The sequence below is a fragment of the Diceros bicornis genome, chromosome 5, assembly GCF_020826845.1.
Source record: "Diceros bicornis minor isolate mBicDic1 chromosome 5, mDicBic1.mat.cur, whole genome shotgun sequence".
Classification (NCBI taxonomy): Eukaryota; Metazoa; Chordata; class Mammalia; order Perissodactyla; family Rhinocerotidae; genus Diceros; species Diceros bicornis.
This window is the reverse complement of record NC_080744.1, coordinates 45,379,750-45,393,545: the sequence shown is the minus strand read 5'-3', so window position 1 is coordinate 45,393,545 and position 13,796 is coordinate 45,379,750. Positions and strand designations below refer to the sequence as shown.

At 36.1% G+C, this 13,796-nt stretch overlaps 1 protein-coding gene across 2 annotated transcripts in view; it reads left to right on the top strand.

Moving 5' to 3' along the window:
- SHC4 (SHC adaptor protein 4) overlaps window positions 1-13,591 on the top strand; it is a 124,433-nt gene extending 110,842 nt beyond the window's left edge. For both annotated transcript variants that reach the window (XM_058541533.1, XM_058541532.1), the window contains 2 exons: window positions 6,215-6,468; window positions 12,875-13,591. In XM_058541533.1, coding sequence (XP_058397516.1) covers window positions 6,215-6,468; window positions 12,875-13,030 — 410 coding nt within the window. In that variant the 3' untranslated portion in view covers window positions 13,031-13,591. The remainder of the gene's footprint in view (window positions 1-6,214; window positions 6,469-12,874) is intronic.
- Window positions 13,592-13,796: the final 205 nt, after the last annotated feature.

Genomic DNA, 13,796 nt, shown 5'->3' with positions numbered 1-13,796 from the left:
GAATAATGTCTGTTCAGTTCCTCTGCCCATTTTTTAATTGGATTGTTTGTTGTTTTGCTATTGAGTTGTATGTGTTCTTTATATATTTTGGATATTAACCTCCTAATCAAATAAATGATTTGCAAATGTTTTCTCTTATTCTATAGGTTGCCTTTTCATTTTGTTGATGATTTCCTTTGCTGTACAGATTTTTGGTTTGGTGTAGTCCCACTTTATTTTTGCTTTTGTTGCCTTTGCTTTTGGTGTCAAATCCAAAGAATCATTGCCAAGACTGATGTCAAGGAGCTTACTCCTTATGTTTTCTTCTAGGATTTTTATGGTTTCAGGACTTACATTCAAATATTGAATCTGTTTTGAGCTGACTTTTGTGTATGGTGTGAGAAAAAGGTCCAGTTTCATTCTTTTGCATGTGGCTGTCCAGTTCTCCCAACACCATTTATTGAAGAGACTATCCTTTCCCCATTGTACGTTCTTGGATCCTTTGTCATAAATTAATTGACTATATATGTATGGGTTTATTTCTTGGCTCTCTATTCTTTTCCATTGATCTATGAATTTGTTTTTATGCCAGGACCATACTGTTTTGATTACTATGGCTTTGTTATATAGTTTGAAATCAGGAAGTGTGATGCCTCCAGCTTTGTTCTTTTTTCCCAAGATTGCTTTAGCTATTTGAGGTCTTTTGTGGTTCCGTACAAATTTTAGGAATGTTAATTTTATTTCTGTGAAAAATGCCATTGAAATTTTGGTAGGGATTGCATTGAATCTATAGATTGCTTTGGGTAACATGGACATTTTAACAATGTTAATTCTTCCAATTCATGAGCACAGAATATCTTTCCATTTATTTGCATCTTCTTTAATTTCTTTCACAATGTCTTATAGTTTTCAGTGTACAGATCATTTACTTCCTTGGTTAGATTTATTCTTAAATATTTTATTCTTTTTGGTGCTATTGTAAATGAGATTGTTTTCTTAATATCTCTTTCTGATAGTTTGTTAGTGTATACAAATGCAACTAATTTTTGTATATTGATTTTGTATCCTGCAACTTTACTAAATTAGTTTATTAGTTCTAACAGTTTTTTTGGTGGCTTCTTTAGGATTTTCTATATAAAATATCATGTCATCTGCAAATAGAGACAGTTTTACTTCTTCCTTTCTGATTTGGATGCCTTTTGTTTCTTTTTCTTGCCTAATTGCCCTGGCTAGGACTTGCAATATTATGATGAATAAAAGTGGTGAGAGTGGGAGTCCTGTCTTGTTCCTGATCTTAGAGGAAAAGCTTTCAGCTTTTCATCATTAAGCATGATAGCTGTGAGCTTGTCGTGTACAGTCTTTATTATGTTGAGGTACATTCCCTCTATACTAACTTTGTCGAGAGTTTTTCTCATGAATGGATGTTGAATTTTGTCAAATGCTTTTCCTGCATCTATTGAGATGATCGTATGATTTTTATCTTTCATTTTGTTAATGTAGTGTATCACATTTATTGATTTGTAGATGTTGAAGTATCCTTGCATCTGGGAATAAATCCCACTTGATCATGTTGTATGATCCTTTTAATGTATTGTTGAATTCGGTTTGCTAATATTTTGTTAAGGATTTTTGCATCTATGTTCATCAGGGATATTGGCCTGTATTTTCTTTTCTGTGGTGTCCTCGTGTGGTTTTGGTATCAAAGTAATGCTGGCCTTGTAAAATGAGTGTGGAAGTTTTCCCTCCTATTTTTTGGAAGAGTTTGAGAAGGATCAGTGTTAATTTCTCATTTAATGTTTGGTAGAATTTACAGTGAAACCATCTGGGTTCTGGACTTTTCTTTGTTGGAAGGTTTGGCTAGTGATTCCACCTCTTTACCAGTAATTCATCTGCTCAGATTTTCTATTTCTTCATGATTCAATCTTTGTAGGTTGTATGTTTTTAGGAATTTGTCCATTTCTTCTAGGTTATCCAGTTTGTTGGCATATACTTGTTCAGAGTAGTCTCTTATGATCCTTTGTATTTGTGTGGTATCACTTGTAATGTCTCTTCTTTCATTTCTAATTTTTTTTAATTTAATTTAATTCTATATTTTATTTAGTTATTTTTGTGTGTGTGTGAGGAAGATTAGCCCTGAGCTAACGTCTGTTGCCAGTCCTTCTCTTTTTGCTGAGAAAGATTGGCCCTGAGCTAACATCTGTGTCCATCTTCCTCTACTTTATATGGGACACTGCCGCAGCATGGCTTAATAAGCGGTGTGTCAGTCGGCACCCGGGATCTGAAACTGCGAACCCTGGGCCGCAAAAGCGGAGTGCATGAACTTAACCACGACACCACTGGGCTGGCCCTTCATTTCTAATTTTATTTATTTGAGTCTTCTCTCTTTTTTTCTTGGTAGGTCTAGCTAAAGGTTTGTTTATTTTGTTTATCTTTTCAAAAAACCAGCTCTTAATTTCATTGATCTTTTCTGTTGTCTTTTATTTTCTATTTTGTTTATCCCTGCTCTGATCTTTGTTATTTATTTCCTTCTGTTAAACTTGGGCTTAGTTTCTTCTTCATTTTATAGTTCCTTGAGGTGTAGAGTTAGATTATTTATTTGAGATCTTTCTTTTTTCTTATGTTGGTGTTAGTTGCTATGAACTTTCCTCTTAGAATGGCTTTTGATGCATCTCATTAGTTTTGGTGTGCAGTATTTCCATTTTCATTTGTGTCAAGATATTTGCTGATTTCTCTTTTGATTTCTTCTTTGACCCATTGGTTGTTCAGTAGCTTGTTGTTTCATCTCCACATGTTTGTGAATTTTCCAGTTTTCTTCTTGTAATTGATTTCTAGTTTCATGCTATTGAGGTTGAAAAAGATGCTTGATATGATTTCAATCTTCTTAAATTTATTGGGACTTGTTCTGTGGCCTAACATATGATTTATCCTGGAGAATGTTCCGTATGCACTTGGGAAGAAATGTGTGTTCTATTGCTTTGGATGGAATGTTCTGTAAATGTCTGTTAGTCCATCTGATCTAATGTGTAGTTTAAGTCTAATATTCTCTTAGTTATTTTATGTCTGATGATCTATCTATTGTTGAAATTGGGGTATTAAAGTCCCCTACTATTATTATATTGCTGTCTATTTCTCTCTTCAGGTCTGTTAGTATTTGCTTTATATATTTAAGTGCTCTCATGTTGGATGCATAAACCTGTGTTATTTTCAATTGCTCTATAGTCTTCAGTTGTATGAGTATGTCATAATTTATATAAACTTATTTATGGAAGTCTAATTTCTTTCCAGTCCTGTGCTAATGTAATAGTCAATACTATCAAAAAACACCTGTTTACATGTGCTTTTAAAAAACTGAATGCTTCAATGTGCTGTCTTCACAGTTCACATTGGTTTCTTTAAATGTCTCATTCTTCCTTTCTCATTTGGATTACTTGCAACTGTTTAATCCAGATTTTGCATGTTAGATTTTTTTCTCTTCTTTAAGCAATATTCCTCCCTTTCAGAGGTTTTGCCCATCAGATGCATATGGGTATGGATATTCATATCTACCTTTTGCTTTTCTGAATTTCTGATTGTGAACAATATGGCTTTAGTTGCTAATGGGAACTCCAAGATGACATGGTCTCTTTCTTCCATGATTCCTATCACTTTTTTCTTTTTTGGTCTCAATTAAATCTAGAGTTCCTGGCCTTCCTTGTTGCTTCCTTAACCTTCACTACTTCTGAGAAAATTTATTATATCAAGCCAATAATTTATTAGATATTGTATGGAAATTGTATCTGTATAACTGTACTTAAATTATTATTATCTTTCTTTAAGTCAACTTTATGTAAAAAAAGGAGTCAATAATAGATAATACACCACAGTGTTACAGAGTGGTTGTATTTGGTGATAGGACCATAGGTGATTGATTTTCTTTGTTTTTCTGTGTTTCTCAGATTTTAAAAAATTAGCATGTATAACTTTTAAAATTAAAACAAAAATTTTTTAAAATCTATCAGGTATTCTGCTTTTAGAAAAATTAGATTTTTAGCAAATGTTTGGGTGATTGAAATCTCCTAGCACAATGTACTTTGTCTTTGTGCTAACTTGGGAAACTGTGTTAGGAAAATATTGTCCGTATCCTCAGGCTGGCCCATGATCTGTTGCCTCTTTTCAAGATGATATAATGTCTGTTTTCTTTTGTTTTGTCCTTGTCCAAAAGCTCTCCACCATAATCTCAGAATAAACTAAAAGCCATCATGCGCTAAGATGTGGGCATCCACATACACATATGCGTGCATCTACCTCACATTCACACAAACACTTTCTCTCTCACATACACAAACACACACAGCTATTCATCAGAAATTCTCCATTATGCCTGAAAGCAGGCAACACTAAGGCCAACTACAAGTATTATTCATCAAATCTGGACACGTTTCTTCAGGCTTTTTCTGGCAATAATAGAAAGTCCTGATTGTAGAGGAGAATATTTTTAGCCATTAGATATAGACTGAAGATTTTTTTAAAAGATATATTTGTGAATGCTGCATCATAATTATGTTACGCAGAGAGAAGTTCTTAAGTAGGGACAAACTGTAACATATTAATAGGAGAATTGGATTACGTCTACAGGGCACTGGTTGCCTATATCAATGACTTCATAGGATTGTCATGTTTAAGTTGTAAAACTTAGAGTCAAGAGGATTTCTCATTTGTGAGACCCTTGCATAAGGACGTGTAAATACTCCTTTGCATTTATAAAGATGAAGACTGGTTTCTATGCAAAAGATCCTTTGCATTTAAGAAGACAAAGTCTGATATATTGTTTTCGTAGTAAATTTGCCATGTTAAACGTATGACTTTCACCTGATTCAGACATAAGAATTTTATGTTATTACTTCAAGAGATGCTGTATATCATCCTGATAGTCTTGCTATCTATTAGGGGCCTTTGTGGGTACTGCGGAAGTAGAGTGGCTAGACTAGTTTTGAAAATTAAAAGATTTTCACATCCAAGGCAAGGGCCCTAGAGTGTGGTGATTAAGAACCTGGACTTTGGAGTCAGATCTCATTTCAAATCCCAGATCTACAACATATTAGCAGTGTGATTTTGGATAAGTCATTTAATCTTTTTAAAGATCCATTTTCTTGCCTGTCTAATTTTGAGAGTAAAACAAGATAATATATGTAAAGCATTGAGCAGTGCCTATCATTCTTGATAAATGGGAACTACATAATAATTATTATCACTGTGAGTATCAATAGTACTATTAAGTGCTACCTGGATGTACCTTCTCATTCCCGATGCTCTCGACTCTAGATAATATTTATTCTGCAGAGCTTGGGGACTTGCCTCAGGCCATACCTCCTTCATGTTTTGCCTTCATTTTTTTTTTTTTTTTTTTTGTGAGAAAGATCAGCCCTGAGCTAACATCCAATGCCAATCCTCCTCTTTTTGGCTGAGGAAGATCGGCCCTGGGCTAACATCCATGCCCATCTTCCTCTACTTTATATGGGACGCCACCACAGCATGGCTTGACAAACAGTGCATCAGTGCGCACCTGGGATCTGAACCTGCGAACCCTCGGGCCGCCAAAGCGGAATGTGCGTACTTAACCGCTGCACCACTGGGCTTGCCCCTGTTTTGCCTTCTTTTACATGATTGACTTTGCTTTGTCCAGGCAGGTGATTGACACAAACAACAGAGTGGTCATTTAACAGGAATGCTGTGAGGTTCAGCATAGCTTTGAAGTTTTTGGTCAGAAGCATCTCTGAAGCACATTAGTAATTTGGTTTTAAAAAAAGCTAAATGCTAAAAAGTGGGCATAGCCCAAAGTTACTGTAGGCAGTTTGGGAATGTTAGGAATATTTTAGACGTTATCTGTAATCCAGGCACAGCATAAACCTCTTTCTCTTTAGCAGAGAGCCCCTGGGACATAAAGAGCTTCTCTCTGCAGTTATGAAAGCAGTTCTCATGAGTGAGTTCCATTTCTCATCTGAAAGGAAAACTCCTGCACCTGGGCAAGCCTTTCCTGGTAACAGAAGCCAAAGGCAATGTTTGGATCCACCCTTAAATTAGAGCCCGTTGGAAGTTCTGGAAACAAAAACCCTGTTTGTTCCAGAAACAATATTATTTAAACAGTGTCTGGCACACAGTAGGGCCTCAAGTTACATTTGCTGAGTGAATGAATGAATGAATAAATGGATGGATGAGGAGATAAATTATGATGTCTCTCTTTGTGTTTTGACTTCAGAAGCACCAGAAACTGTTCAGCCAGGTGCCATGGCCCAGCCTGCCAACTTACATTCTTTGCCACACATCAAGCAGCAGCTGTGGAATGAAGACTGCTACCACGGCAAGCTGAGCAGGAAGGCGGCAGAAAGCCTTTTGGTAAAAGATGGGGACTTTTTGGTTCGAGAGAGTGTAACATCTCCTGGCCAATATGTGCTGAGTGGACTACAGGGAGGCCAGGCAAAACATCTTCTCCTGGTGGATCCTGAAGGCAAGGTATCATTGACCTCTCATTAGTTTTCACAGGATGTTGTGACTAAGGTTACTCTGAATGATAGATCCAAAACCTGGTATTGAAGAGTGTTCAAGGCTAAGGGTTTCCTTTTTCTTGAACCCTCCAGCTGGAGCAGGAAGTGCTATATAGAGACCAGTTGGAGGGGTTTGAGTGGGAGCCACCCTGGAGGATCAAGTAGACGACAGCCTCTTTCTGCCCTTCTCAATTCAATTCAGTGAACTAAATGAATACCTACTACATGGAAGTACAGGGATTCACAGTTGACTATTGCTCGGTATCCCATACATAGCCCTTGCTCTCAAGGTGCTTATAACTTCATAAAACAGATGCTTAAATAATTATAATATAAGGATGAATGACATAAGAATGGTTCAGCTAAAGCACTGTGGTTTTTCTCAGGGTAGAGGAGTGCTCTGGTTGAGGCAAACTGAAAAGGCTTCTTGCCTTTTCAGGACTGACATGTCCTGAAGGACTGACATGTAAAATGAACCTTGAAAGAGGGCAAAATTTTAAAAGGGGGACGTTGAGAGCATAGGGAAGTAACCACAGGAACTGACAGAGCAGTAGAATGGTACTAAGCCAATAAAAGATGTACAGCAGGACCAGAGGATGCCTGTAGACAGAAATGATCTTGGACAAAAAACAATTAACAAAATGGTAAGTCCTTCCCTATCAATAATTACTTTAAATGTAAATGGATTAAACTCCCCAATCAAAAGACTTTAGAATAGTTGAATGGATAAAAAAATAAGATCTAACCATATGCTGTCTATAAGAGGCTCACTTTAGATTTAAGGACACACATAGGCTGAAACTGAAAGGATGGATAAAGATATTACAGGCAATTGATAACCAAAAGGGAGCAGGTGGCCATACTTATATCAGACAAAATAGACTTCAAGTCAAAAAGTGTCAAAAGAGACAAAGAAGGACATTATATAATGAAAAAAGATCAATTCATCAGGAAGATACAACGATTGTAAATATATATGCACCCAACATCAGAATACCCAAATATATGATGCAAACATTGACAGAACTGAAGGGAGAAATAGACAGTAACACAATAATAGTGTTATCAATAGTGTTATCAATACCTCACTTTCAATAATGGATAGAGCATCCAGACAGAAGAGCAAAAAGGAAATAGAGTACTTGAACTACACTTTAAGACCAAATGGACCTAGCAGATATATACAGAACATTCCACCATGCAACAGAGTACACATTCTTTTCAAGTACACTCAGAACATTCTCATGTTAGGTCCCAAATCTTAGGATAGATTACATGTTAGATCACAAAACAGGTTTTAACAAATTTAAGAAGGTTGAAGTTATACCAAGTATCTTTTCTGATCACAATGGAATGAAACTAGAAATTAGTGGCAGAAAGAAAACTGGAAAATTCAGAAACATGTGGAAATTAAACAACATGCTCTTGAACAACCAGTGTGTCAAAAAAGAAATCAAAAGTGAAATTAGAAAATATCCGGGAATAAATGAAAAAGGAAATACAACATACCAAAACTATGGGATGCAGCAAAAGCAATATGAAGGAAGTTGATAGTGATAAATGCCTACAGGGAAAAAAAAGAAAGATCCCAAATAAACAACCTAACTTTACACCTCAAAGAACTATACAAAGAAGAACAAACTAATTCCAAAATTAGCAGAAGGAAGAAAATAATTCAGATTAGAGCAGAAATAAATGAAAGAGAATAGAAAAACAACAGGAAAAAACTACAAGTTGGTTTTTTGAAAAGATAAACAAAATTTGACAAGCCCTTAGCTACATTAGCTAAGAAAACAAGAGGGAAGACTCAAATAAATGAAATCAGAAATGAAAGAGGAGATATTACAACTGATGCCGTAGAAATTAAATGATTATAAGAGATTACCAAGAATGATTATATGCCAACAAATTGGATAACCCAGAAGAAATGGATAAATCCCTAAAAACATATGACCTACCAATATTGAATCATGAAGAAATAGAAAATCTGAACAGATGAATTACTAGTAAGGAGATTGAGTCACTAACCAAAAACTTCCCAATAAAGAAAAGTACAGAACCAGATGGCTTATGGTGAATTCTACCAAATACTTAAAGAGAAATTAATGCCAATCTTTCTTAAACTTTTCCAAAAAATTGTAGAAGAGGAAACACTTTCAAATTCATTTTATAAGGCCAACATTACCCTGATACCAAAACCAGAAAAAGACACTACAAGAAAAGAAAACTACAGGCCAATATCCCTGATGAATATAGATGCAAAAATCCTCAGCAAAATGCTAGCAAGCTAAATTCAACAGTGCATTAAAAGGATCATACACTGTGACCAAGTGGGATTCATTCCTGGAATAACAGGATGGTTCAACAGAGACAAGCAATCAATGTGACACATCATGTTAACAGAATGAAAGATAAAAATCACATGATCATTTCAATAGATGAAGAAAAAGCATTTGACAAAATTAAGCACCCTTTCATGGTAAAAAAGAAAAACACTCAACAAACTAGGAATAGAAAGAAATTACCTCAACATAATAAAGGTCATATGTTTAAGGCCCACAGCTAACATCATACTCAACAGTGAAAAGCTGAAAGCTTTTCCTCTAAGATCAGGAACAGACAAGGTGCTCTCCTTCACTACTTCTATTCAACATAGTACTGGAAGTACTAGCCAGAGAAATTAGGCAAGAAAAAGAAATAAAAGGCATCCAGATTGGAAAGGAAGGAGTAAAATGATCTCTCTTTGCAGATGACATGATCCTATATGTAGAAAACCCTAATGATTCCACAAAAAACTTGTTAGAACTAATAAACAAGTTCAGCAAAGTTGCAGGATACAAAATCAACACAGAAAAATCAGTTGCATTTCTATACACTAACAATGAACAATCCAAAAAGGAAATTAAGAAAACAGTATCCTTTACAATAGCATCAAAAAGAATAAAATACTTAAGAATAAACTTAAAAAGACTTCTACACCGAAAACTGGAAAACATTGCTGGAAGAAATTAAAGAAAACACAAGTAAATAGAAAGACATCTCATGTTCATGGATTGGAAGATTTAATATTGTTACAATGTCTATACTACTCAAAGTAATCTACAGATTCAATGCAATCCCTATCAAATTCCAATGGCATTTTTTTACAGAAATAGAAAAACAATCCTAAAATTCCTTTGGAATCACAGAGGACTCCAAATAGTCAAAGGAATCTTGAGAAAGAAGAACAAAGCTTGAGACATCACACTTACTGATTTCAAACCATATTACAAAGCTACAGTAATAAAAACAGTATGGTACTGGCATAAAGACAGACGTATAGACCAATGGAACAGAATAGAAAGCCCAGAAATAAACCTATGCATATATAGTCAAATGATCTTTGACAAGGTTGCCAAGAATACACAATGGAGAAAGGATCATCTTTTCAACAAATGGTGTTGGGAAAACTGGATATCCACATGTAAAAGAATGAAATTGGACCCTGATCTTATACCATATGCAAAAATCAACTCAAAATAGATAAAAGATTTATATGTAAGATCCTAAACTATAAAACTCCTAGAAGAAAACATAAGAGAAAAATTTTATAACTTTGGTCTTGGCAATGATTTCTTGGATATGACACCAAAAACACTGACAACAAATGCAAAAAAAGACAAGCGAGACTATATCAAATAAAAAATTTCTGCACAGCAAGGGAAATAATCAAGAGAGTAAAAAGGCAACCTACAGAATGGGACAAAATATTTGCAAACCATATATCTGATAAGGGGTTAATTTTGAAAATAATGTAAGGAACTTCTACAACTCAATAGCAAAAAAAACAAATAATCTGATTAAAAAAATGGGCAGATGACTTAAATAGACATTTCTCCAAAGAAAACACACAAACGGCCTACAGGTATATGAAAAGATGCTCAACCACACTAATCATCAGGGAAATGCAAATCAAATTCACAGTAAGATATCACCTCATACCTGATAGGATGGCCATTATTAAAAAAAACAACAACAGAAAATAACAAGTGTTGGTTAGGATGTGCAGAAATTAGAAGCCTTGGGCACTGTTGGTGGGAATGTAAAATGGTGCAGCTGCTATGGAAAACAGTATGGAGTTTCCTCAGAAAATTAAAAATAGAACTCCCATATGATCCAACAATCCCACTTCTGGGTATTTATCCAAAAGAATTGAAATCAGGATCTTGAAGAGATATTTGCACTCCCATGTTCATATCAGCATTATTCGCGATAGCCAATAGGTGGAAACAAGCTAAATGTCCATTGATGGATTAATAGATTAAGAAAATGTAGTATATACATACAATGAAATACTATTCAGCCATAAAAAAGAAGGAAATCTGTCACATGCTACAACATGAACGGACCTTGAGAACATTATGCTAATTGAAATAAACCAGTCACAGAAGGACAATACTGCATGATTCTACTTATATGAGGTATCTGAAGTAATAGAACTCACAGAAACAGAAAGTAGAATGGTAGTTGCCAAGGCGTGGGGGGAGGGAGAAATGGGTTGTTGCTGTTTTATGGTTATAAAGTTTCAGTCACATAGGATGAAAAAGTTCTAGTGATCTGCTGTACAAATTGTGCTTATAGTTAACTATACTATACTGTACACTTAAAAATTTATTCAGAGGGTAGGTCTCATGTTATGTGTTTGTTACACACACACACACACAAGCTCATGTGATTGGGGTGACAGCAACAAATGTTTGCAGGGCCTGGACAGTACTGTAAGTGTGTAGAGTTGGATAAGTGGTGGAATGAGCATAGGGTGTGAGGGCTGTGATGACTTAGAAAGTGCACGTCCCCCCCCCCCCGCCCGTGCAAGGGGGACAGTCACCACACAGCCCCAGTCAATTGCTACTATTTAGAATAGGGGTGTGGTGTAGTCAGATTTGATTTTTTCAAAGAAGCTGCAATACCTGATTTTTATATGAAATCCTCCCATTTTTAATTCAAAATACTTACAAAAATTTCTATTGGGCACCTTCCGCTTTACCCCGCCAGCAAACTAAAACATCTCCTAGTGTATTTGGCCAAAGAGGAGCCAGTTTATAATCCCTGTGCTAGGAAGATTAATTTGATATTTGTATGCAGGATCGATTAGGGTAAAGGGGAAAGACCAGGGACGGAGAAAGTAATTAGGGGATTTTAGATAAAAACTAGTGAAAGCCTGAACCAGAAAGGAGGCAGGAGAAATATAGAGGGGAGGGCAGAGTGAGCTGGAATTAAGAACACAGACTAGCAAAACTGATCAGCTGATTTGACATGGATTGGGAATGAGATGGAGAAGATAAAAACGTCTTCAAGGTTTGGAGCCATTTGAGGGTAAATTGGAGACATTGTGCCCTTTTCCTCTTAATCCTTGAGTGTGTATTTCCTGAGAATAGTGCTATTCTCTCACATAGCCACAGTACAATGATCAAAATCAAGAAATTTAAACGTTGGTACAATACCATTATCTAATTCACAGTCCATATTCAAATTTGGTCAATTATTCCGATAAGTATGTGTGTTTTTAATATGCTGAAAACCGATGTCTAGACAGAACTCAATGAATCCCTGTGGCGAGGTAGCAGAATTAGATAAGAAGGTGCTCCCTCGCTGCATGCCTTCCCTCTCCTGGACAGTTCCAGCCTCCAAACAGCAGTAGTTATGGCCAGGCTGCCGAGGCAATGGAGTCATGAAGGAGAGCCATGTCTTCTGCCCGTGCACAGGGCGAGGATGCAATAATACCGGGGGAAAGCCCAGGAGAGGGCAGGCCTAGGGAAACTGAGTGCCTTTGGCAATGCAGATAAGAAGTTCCAGGTAACAAATATGTACGAATCAGCTACCCTGAAGTCTGCAGGAACGAGACATGAATACCTATTAGAAAGGTCTGAGGAGGCTTTTCAGAGGAGACAGGATTTGTGTTGAGCCTCCAAGAAGAGGCAGGACTTCTCCAGAGAGCCTACTTCCTACAGAGACAGGATATTATGGAAGCACTGTGCTTGATGGGATATAACTGTAATCCTGGGATTCATGCTGGTATACAACTCAGTTAAATATTTATAGGAATGGTGACATGATAGAATATATCAAACAGTAACATGGCAAAGTGTTTGGTTGCAAATTTGGATTGAGTGACAAGTCCTTACCATTTTCCTAACTGGGAGGGACAGTTGCTTTAAAAAGATAATGGAGAATGAGAAAATTGTTTACTAAGGGATACAGAGTTGAAAAGTACCTTTTCTTTTTATTCAGCAAAATATCTCCTTCAGGGATATGTCTGTTTTTCCTTCTTGATTGTTGACATCTTGCAGGAATATTATCATTTAACTTAAATATATTTGTACTTCCTTTTCAAGGTGAGGACCAAAGATCATGTGTTTGATAATGTCGGCCACCTTATCAGATACCACATGGATAATAGTTTGCCAATCATCTCTTCTGGAAGCGAAGTAAGCCTTAAACAGCCAGTGAGAAAAGATAGTAATCCAGGACTTTCGAATTCCAGCAAGTGACAATATGGAAGTGCCATCACACTATTTCGAGCAAGTCCATTTTGTGCGAGGACGCAAAGATCATTTAAACTTGGTTTCTGGATAAAATAGAGGACACACTGTGAAGTGCATCTTTCTGAGACCATCATGGACTAGGTCATTTATAAAACAAAGAACTAACAAAAATTGATCTTCAGAAAGTGAAAATTTAAAAGGGGAAGAGGACTGGTCCATTTGAAAAGAAATTATACATATGCACGGATGTCACTTTTTAAGGCCATATTGCATTGATAACAAGCTAAAAGCACAATTAAAATTTCACATGCTAAAGACAACTTGAATGAACTGCTGGGGCAGTGGTATGTGCCTTTCAACTTGATAATCTGGGGGCGTTTTCATATCGGGGAGATTAGTTCTAAGTGTCTTCATATTCTATGACTACAGAACCATTTGCCAAAAAAAAGTTTTTTCCTTGTTACAAAACTGAGAAGCAATTTGCTTGATAGTTATTGACTTTGTTACATTTTCTGTTTAGTAGCACTTTCACTGCAATGTTAAAATAAATTTGATGTTGAATTTGGACTGTGTCTGTGCCAGTGAATCAAATCAAAAGCCACTGAAAGCGCTGGTCTGTTTCGTTTGCCTGTCCCATTGGCTGATTAAAGGGTTGGGGCCCAAACTCTTTGGCCTAGTATTTCTCAATCTTTGCTATTGGACTGTTTGTATGCAGCATGTGACAAACTGAAGAGGTCAAATCTATCAGCCATTTCTGATTTTATCATATTTC